The following is an 8,973-nucleotide window of genomic DNA, read 5'->3' as shown; positions in this document are numbered from 1 at the left end:
AACAATCATCATCATTTATTGGGTGCCTTTTCCTAGCATTTTAATTTCCCCAAACATTTTCCAATTGCCTGTTTTAACATCAATCTCCGGGGGCAGGTTGTGCCCATTTTACAGCCAGGGAAAACTGAGATCCAGACAGGACCCCACGTCACAGGCAGAGGAGATTTACAGCAGCTGGTAAATGTTAACAAACCAAGTGAGACTCCCACATCCTCCAGAGGCACCGAAGTGAAATCTTGATTTCCTGGGTCATTCCTGAGTTCCTAGGAATGATCTTGGGACTTACTCAACACTCTTTGGGATCCTAGCAGGGCTGAGAATGAGGCTAGGGGTGGCGTCTTTAGGCCCAGGTCACAGAGGGAGGGCTGGGATGGAACCTGCCCCCTTTCAGGATCGCTCCTGTGCATGGGGGTATGGCATGGGAAGCAGGCGAACACCTGGGGGAGCCCGCCCCGGGGAAAGGCCTGTCTGGCCTGGACCTCCTTTGCCTGTATATCCTGCCCCTCCACCCACCCTGAAGAGGGTCCTTCTGTGGCAGTTCTTCCTGAGGGAGGGGCTCTCTGCTGAGGATTTGGAGGAGTAAGGAGTGAACACCTATTGGCAGGGTAATCTCTGGCCTCAGGAATCCCCCAAACCACATCCAAGAGCAGAAGCACCCCTCCAAGGAGCTCTGAAGCTGTTCCAGGGCCTGATTTTCCCGAGAAGACTGGCCCCTCCTCCCCAAGGGTGGGGTGAGAGGCTGGGGTTCCCTGAGATCCCCATAGCCCTCAATCTCTAAGCAGAGTGGCTGTCCAGGCTCAAATTCCCTTTTCTTCAAGACAAGGGGGTCTGGGGGCCCAGGACCACCCCTGGGCCATGGGGCCCAGACAGATGAGATAAGGGAGGGCAATCACAATTCCCCTGCCTCCCTCTGTTCTGACTCATTAAAAGAGATGTAGGAGGAGTTCCCTTGTGGCTCGGCGGGTTAAGGATCTGACATTGTCACTGAGGCAGCTCGGGTCACTGCTGTGGGGTGAGTTTGATCCCTGGCCTGGGAACTTCCACATGCTGTGGCTGCGGCCAAAAGAAAAAATATATATGGAGGAGGAGGGAACGGAGTAGATTGGCTTCCCAGATCCCGTCTAGAAATGGAATGCCAGGGATTCCCCCCGCCCACCCTGCTAGGACAAGTGGCCAAGCCTCCCTACCCCACCTTGCAAGTCCCCCGCCCCCCAGGAAAACCTGAAGTCTGGTTACACAAGCATGCTGCCCACTTTCAGGGCACATTTCAGAAGCTCGAGGTCAGGGGCCAAGTTCTAGGCCACCTGACACACACTCTCCATTTCCATGTCCCCAGAACTGGCCTGGGATCCTTCCTTCTGGGGCTCCTCCCCTTCCACTTTCTCCACCTCCGCAGTGCCAGTGAGGATGGCCAGTCGCTGGGCCAGGGTCTTGGTGTCAGGGAACAGGATAAAGTTGTAGATCAGTGAAGCCAGGACAGCCCCCGTCAGGGGTCCCACCCAGAAGATCTGAGGAGGCAGAAGTGGGCATCCTGCTCATGAACCGTCCAGACCACAGGGCAGCTTTGAGACCCCACCTGCTTGACTTGGTCTCCCAGGACCCTTGGAGCTATCTACAAGGTGGTGAACTTGAGAAGCAGGAGTCCTGCCCCACGCCACGCCACCCTGAGTTCCCACAGGTGAAGGGACCTTGCCTCCCACCAGGCTGGGCCAGGCTCCCCACCACCTCTGCCTCCCTCCTCTGGCCTCCGCTGTTCCAGCCTGGAACCCTGGCCAGTGCTGTTCCTGTCCCTTCTGGCGTGTGTGTCTATTTCTGTTTGTCTTTTTCTTTATCCAAGTTTGGAAATTGGTCCAGCTGGAGGAAGTGAATGAGGAAACAGCCAGGACTTGAGGCCTGGACCCAGGCTGCAGCTCCTGCCCCAGGCCTATTTCTTAGCAATCCACAGGGTACCCTGGAGTTTTGAAGCTGGAAAGAAAGGCCCTCGTCTTCTGAGCTCAGGGAAACCTCCGATGGAGGTCAGGGTGGTCTGTAGCAGGGGAACTTGTCCTCTCAAGTGACTGTGGCCTCCCTGCTGAAGAAAGCCCCTATTGCCACTGGGGCCATCTCCCTTCGGCTAGCTGCCGCCAGAGGGTCTCACCCAGTGGACCTCGAACTTCCCAACGATGATGGCAGGACCAAAGGAGCGGGCTGGGTTCATGGAGCAGCCGGTGAAGTAGATCTGAGGCGCAAGTGCGGGTCAGGGTGTGAGGAGGCCAAAGGCAGGCCTGGAAGGACAGCCCCCTCCGCCCCAGCTCAGAGCCCCACCCCAGGCTTGGCCCCTGCAGCACCCTCCCCTGGGCCTGGAGTCGGGGGTTGCAGCTTTGCCCCCAAGGCATAAGGGTCCTCAGGAAGGGACACTTCCTGGCCTTCGGGGTCCCAGCAGCCTCCCCAGGGAGGGACCCGTGGGTGCATGTGCAGGGCGTCCCCTTTGCCCCTTACCCCAATGAGGTGGCCCACTGCCACGGAGGCCCCAATGGTGGCCGCTGGGGAGCCTGTCGCCTGACGGCTGTCGGTGGAGGCGAACACACAGAGCACGAGCTGCAGGGTCAGGACCAGCTCCACTGCCACCGCCTGGCCGATCGAGACACTGTTCCTGACCTGTGCGAGGGGCTTAGGCTGGAGCCAGCAGGCTCTGCCCGGGTCTGGTGGCCCTCTGGGCCTCATTTCCTCGCTGTAGGGGGCAGGACACCACAGCACCGCCCGCCCCAGGACTTAAGAAGCTAAAGGGCAGGGGAGAGCTGTGCGGTGCGGGTCCGGTCCGCCGGACACGGACACGAGCTCCCCGCAGAAGGGAGTGGTACCCCTCCCGCTGCTACTCGGCTTGGTTGGGGCCAGCGGTTGGGGGCGGGCGGCGAGGCGGTGCTCGGGGCTGGTGGGAAAGGGAGGCTGAGAAGCTGAGATGCGCGATGCACGTTGCAGGCTGCCTGGGAGGGACCGTGGGCAGGACCGGAAGGTGGGGACTTGGGGAAGTAGGAGGAACACAGCTGATTAGAAGAATGTGGAGGAGTGAGACAGGCCTCTGGGTGCTGGGGAGGGAGGGACACGGGGAAACAGAGGAGTGGGGGACGTGGGGTGGACCTGGGGAGAGGAAGGGCGTGCAGGGTCCCCCACCTCTCCCCGGCTACCCTGATCCTTAAATGCCTGGCCCGTCTCTGACTTCTGCCCCTTAGTGTGGCTTCTGCCTGCTTCCCCAATCCCCGCACCAGGATCCCACGTCTGCTCTGCCCGCACCAAGGCCACAGTCATTCCTTTGGGGCCCAGGGCCCAGCCCAGAACAGGTGTGGAGCTCCTGCTCTGTGGCCTCCCTGTCCCCTCTCCTCTGGCCCAGCCCTTCCCCCTTTCCACCTGTAGGAACCTGCCTCCTCCCCCTCTCTGCACCTACCATGTTGACCCCGAGGGTCTCTCGGATGTCCTCAGGTATGACCCCGTAAAGAAGAGCAGCCCCCACTGTGGCCCCCGCCAGCTGGGCAGCCACATAGGCCACAGCGCGGGGCAGGGAGATCTGGGAGCCCACGAGGTAGGCCAGCGTCACAGCAGGGTTGACGTGGGCCCCACTGGCCTTCCAGGTGACCTGGACGATCATGGCCGTGGCCAGGTTGAAGGTGATGGCAATCTGCAGCACAGAGGGAAGGGCCAGGGGCCATCTGAGAGCTGAGCCCACGCCGAAGAACACGTACAGCCCGTGGCCAGGAACTCGGCAAACAGAGCTTTGCTGACGGTCATCCAGAGCCGGCACACCAGCGTCTTGGCCAAGCTGTGCCTGCCCGACTCCATTGTGTCCAGGTCCTGGGGCCTTGGCGGTCGCTTCCTTTGTTCCCAGGGCCTCCCCTTCTCTTGCCTCTAATCTCCCTGTCTCCTCTGGTCTCCTGTCTCTGGGCAGCTCGGGCCCTGGCCTGCAGCTCCCTCCCTGCGCTGTCAGCAGAGGACTGTGCTGGTCAGACCTGCAGGCAGTGGGGCTGACAAGGTTATGTGTGTCTGCATGGGTGGGGGGTGCGGGAGTGACCCGAGGGGTGGTGCTCACATGCCCGCTCCACCCTCAGCTCACCTGACAGCCAGAGGAGGGGGGGACGTCCCCAGGCACCCAGCCGGAACGTCCCAGGAGTTTTCCAAGCTGGACAGACCTAACTCTGCTGCAGGCAGAAGCCTAGCCTGAGAGCTGCAGGTGTGGGAGTGATGCTGGGCCTGGGATTCTGAGGTGCTCCCATCCTCATGTCAGCTTAACGCAAGATCACTCGGATCCCCAAGTCCAAGGCCTGCTTCCGAGGGCCCTATGCATTCTCCGTGGCTCCCATTCTCCTAGCCCCCTCTGCCTTCAGGCTTGGCCTCCAAATGGGCTCATGCTATTCCGCGCCTCATAAGCCCAGATGGGAGTCAAGCTCTCTCATCCATTCCCACTGAACCCGCACTCACTGAAAGCAGGTGTGAACAGAAGCAACTTGGCTATGATTTGAACCTGGGGGGCTGCAGAGGGGGCAAATGGAAGGGGGTTTATTCCACAGCTAGTCGGTGATACCCATGGCAGGGGGTGCCTCTGCTGCTGGCAGCAGGGAGTTTCCACCAGCCCTTCACCACTTCCACCTCTTTATGCCTCCCCTGCCATCACCCCCACCCCGGCCCTGCGGCAGCACAGTCTTTCCCACATCCTAGGCTCTGCCCTTTAACTCCCAGCAGCCTATCAAGGTCTTTTCTCAAACAGAATATTCTCTCCCTAAGAAGAACCTGCCGAGCTGTTAAGATAATACAATCTTCACCTCTTAACCACACCTGGGTGCCCAGGCCTTGGGCCGGGCTGTAGCTCCCTGCCCCATGGCTGTGCCCTGGTGTCCTCTGGCTTCTGAACTCGACCTGTCTCAGGATGAGATCCTCATCCCTCCCCATGCCCTGAGCCCATGGCTCCCATTGTCCTCGGATTGCCCAGTGGCACCTGGGGAGAATCCTTGACCTCACCCTCTGGCTCCTGTCCAGTTAGGGCGTCAAGTCCTACTGATTTTGAATCCTCAATATTTCGTGACTGTGCCCTCTTCTCACCCCCCGCTGCCCTGCAGCCTTTAACCATCCTCTCTGTTTCTCCCTTGCTCGGCTCCAATCAATTATCCACACTGCAGCCCCAGTGATCTTTCGAAATGCAAATCTGATCCTGCTGCTCCTGCTAAAATCCCTTCAAAGCCTCCGGTCCCCTCTGTGAGCTCCGTGCCTGACCTGCAAGGTCCTCTGAGATCCTACTCCTCCTTTCTCACCTCTCCCCACTTCTTGCCTTGGCCTTTACCCTCTAGCCTCACCAAATGGCCAGTGGTTCTGGAACATTCCATGCTGGTCTCCCCTTGGAGAGCCCATCCCAATTCTTTGCTTAGGTGTGTCCTAATCTATTCACAAGGCTCAGATTTGATGTCACCTCTCCCTTTCCTGGGTGAGTCCCCCTCTGTGGGCTCCCGCCGCACCTGGCCACGTTGGTATATCGCAGTCACCATCGGGTGTTGTCAAGGTGTTAGCATATCTCTCCAGGGAGGCGGTGAGCCCCTTAGGGGCCAGGAACCAAGTTTTGTTCATCCCTACATACAACGTCTTGCACAGGGATTAGCTCAAGCCTATAGTAGATGCTCATGACGAGGACTCCAAGGCCTCCTGGAATATTCAAGCGAAACATCTCACCTCCGACCACAGGCTCTGTCCACACCCTCCCATGTCAGTCCCAGTCACATCCCTCCCCGATTCTCTTTGCCATCCCCTTTCTGTTCGTTCAGCCATCCTGGCTTAACTCTACCCTCTCCAGCCAGATCCCCTGGCATCTCACTTCAGTGCCCATTGTCCCAGCTCCCTGTCCTCTGCACCCCCGCCCCCTACCCCCGCATCCCTCCATCCTCATCCTCCTCCACACCCCCTGCTCCCATCTGCGCTGCGGAGCACTGCTGGAGAAACTCGCCCAGCCGTGCAGACTGCTGCCATGACAAGTCCGTGGTCTCTGGCCTCAGCAGGGAGTCGAAGCTCTGCTCAGCCATCCTTACACCATCCCCAGGCGCCTCTCGCCCCGTTCTTCTAAGCCCTACTTCAAACCTTCCCACTCTCTTCAAATCCCCAATCTGCTGGGGCTTTCTTCCAGCCAATCGACTTGCCCTCTGTCCCACCTAGAAAGTGAAACCAGCAAGCAAGCCTTCTTCTCATCTCCCCCTGCCCCCACCGCCAGCAGCTGCCCTCTGCTGTCACCTGCTTCCCTGCTACCCTGAAGAAGAGGAAGCCCTTCTCCTGTGTCTGGGTCTGTGGGCCCTTCCTGTGCTCTTGGCTCCTTTTGAGTGATTGGAGCTCACTCTTGGCCATTCTCAGCCTCATCTATGGTTTTTAAGTCTCCCCCTCCTGGCTTCTTTCTAACATGCCTGGTAACCACAGAGCAGTGGAGAGACCATGCGTTTGGAAAGCTTTTCCTCTTTTTTTTTTTTTTGTCTTTTTGCCTTTTCTAGGGCCGCTCCTGCGGCATATGGAAGTTCCCAGGCTAGGGGTCTAATCAGAGCTGTAGCCACCGGCCTACACCACAGCCACAGCAACGTGGGATCCAAGCCTCGTCTGCGACCTACACCACAGCTCACGGCAACGCTGGATCCTCAACTCATTGGGCGAAGCCAGGGATCAAACCCGCAACCTCATGGTTCCTAGTCAGATTCGCTAATCACTGTACCACGACAGGAACTCCTGGAATGCCTTTCCTCTTGGCCTCTCTTTTGAGACTTTGCTCAAGTTCAATTCCTCTGTGAAGCCTGCCCTGATTTCCCCCTCTAGCAGAGTCAGGGCAAGGTTCATAGAGAAGCTAGGCTTGGGCAAAGCCAGTGGCTACTTCTGGCTTTGATCTGCTCCAGGCGTCCACTGTTCCAGTGCAAATTCCCAGGCTTCCCAGCATGAAGGAGTCTTTCAATAAATGCTCAAGATTGAAGGATTGTGGCTGTGGGGGCAGTTTGAGTGACAGTCCTCCCTGGCACAGGTGGGGGTTCCCTGCCTCGGGGCTGCCCCAGGGGGCCTCAAGGGCACCTCTCCCCTTCCCTCACCTCAGAAAGGGTCATAGAGGGCCTGGGCATAGACACTCACCCTATATCTTTCCTAGTCTGTTTCTGCACCTGCACACAAGTCACCAAGCAGCAGTAATGCTATCTGTTGAGAACCTTCGATAAGACAAGAAAGTGGGAGTTCTCATCGTGGCTCAGTGGTTAACAAACCCGACTAGGAACCATGAGGTTGCAGGTTCGATCCCTGGCCCCGCTCAGTGGGTTAAGGATCCTGCGTTGCCATGAGCTGTGGTGTAGGTTGCAGATGCGGCTCAGATCTGGTGTTGCTGTGGCTGTGGTGTAGGCTGGCAGCTACAGTTCCTCCATATGCCACGGGTGCAGCCCTGAAAAGACCAAAAAGAAAAGAAAAAAAAAGAAAGAAAGACAAGAAAGTGAAAATATCTGAACACTGCCATGGGAGTTCCCATTGTGGCTCAGGGGTTAACGAACCCAAATAGTATCCATGAGGATGCGGGTTCCATCCCTGGCCTCGTTCAGTGGGTTAAGGATCTGGCATGGCCATCAGCTGTGGTGTAGATTGCAGATGAGGCTTGGATCCAATGTGGCTGTGGCTGTGGCTATGGCATAGACTGACAGCTATAGCTCTGATTTGACCCCTGCCTGGGAACCTCCACATGCCATGCGTGAGGCCCTAAAAAGACAAAATAAAACTGCATGCTGACCAGTGCTTAACTCCCATGACCTCAGATTCCCCACCTGGAAAGTGGAGACAGTAATTGCCACCTCCCCAGGAGTCATTAGGGTGAATGTGCTAATGCCTAGAGAAGTGTCTCCCCGTCAGAAAATGTCAGTTATTAGGGTTGTCACCTCCCCTTCTTCTCCAGCGGGACAGCTCTGAGGGCTGCGCTGGGACGGGAAGGGTCCAGGACAGGCAACGCCTGAGGCCCCTGATCTGGGCCCTGGAGGTGGAGAGCCTTACAGGCGGTGGTGGCCCTAGTCTCCAGCCGGCCTAGAGCAGAGCTTCCTGGGACCCTGCCTGGCCTGGAACAAGGTCCTTTGTCCCCTGAGGACATGTGGACATGGGCCAGGACTCGCTCCAGCTCCACCCAGCTCGTCCTCAGACCCAGCCAGTCCTGGGCCCTAAAGGCACACTTTGATGGTCACTCATGCTCCAGGAGCTTTTGTCAAGCCCCACACTTGGCTGCCTCCTGCTGCCTGTCAGGTGCCTGTGGGTTCTAAATCTCCCAGGGGCGCACACACAAGGGGCAATGTGAGCTCTGACAGAGGTCCTCTCTTAGGGCTTGAGGAGGGTAGGGGAGCAAGAAGGAGGAGGAGGAGGGGACTGGGGGAGAAAAGGAGGGACATTAAAATGAAACAGAAAGGGAAGGATTCAAGGGAGTTTCACTTGCCTCCCTCACCCATTCCCCAAAAGCCGTGGCAAGAGGAAGCTGAGGCTCCCAGGCTCCCCTCCTCCTGCCCATGCATCTAGACAGCCAACCCTCCATCTAGTCTCTGCCCTTAGCCCTAGTCCTCCTCCATCTCTCCATCGTGTCACCATGTCCACCTTCCTACCTGGTGACAAGTGGCAGTCCCTGGACAGAGGGGGAGGGGGGCGTCTTTTACAGGAGAATCAAGGCACTTCTGGGTGCTGTCTTCAGGTGGAGCAGAGGGTCGGAGGGGTGACAGCACATGTGTGCTTGGCTATGACACACACCTGCACCTCCCTGAGAACACGTGGGGTCAGGCACCCAGGTCTGGTTCCGAGCGGCCCTGTGAGAGAGAATGGGGACGGGTGGTGTTGCTCTGCACACACGCGGAGTGAGCAGTCTGTGCTGAGAAGACTCAGTCCCCTGGGTACAACCGAAGGTCGGTGAGGACCGGGGTCAGCGCGGGCGGGCTCCTGGGCGCGCAGGGCTTTGTGAGCCCCCCCCCCGCGCCCCCCCCC

The 8,973-nt window shown here is 58.3% G+C and overlaps 1 protein-coding gene across 1 annotated transcript; it reads right to left on the bottom strand.

The window, feature by feature from the left end:
* AQP6 (aquaporin 6) lies at positions 1-4,613 on the bottom strand. The gene is given in 5 exon segments (XM_047786577.1): positions 1-1,508; positions 2,138-2,218; positions 2,479-2,637; positions 3,422-3,717; positions 3,720-4,613. Coding segments are annotated over 5 exon segments (843 nt in total). The 5' UTR covers positions 3,814-4,613; the 3' UTR covers positions 1-1,295.
* Positions 4,614-8,973: the final 4,360 nt, after the last annotated feature.

Source organism: Phacochoerus africanus, chromosome 7 (genome assembly GCF_016906955.1).
Source record: "Phacochoerus africanus isolate WHEZ1 chromosome 7, ROS_Pafr_v1, whole genome shotgun sequence".
Classification (NCBI taxonomy): Eukaryota; Metazoa; Chordata; class Mammalia; order Artiodactyla; family Suidae; genus Phacochoerus; species Phacochoerus africanus.
The sequence above is the reverse complement of the archived record's forward strand: the minus strand, read 5'-3'. Positions and strand labels throughout refer to the sequence as shown.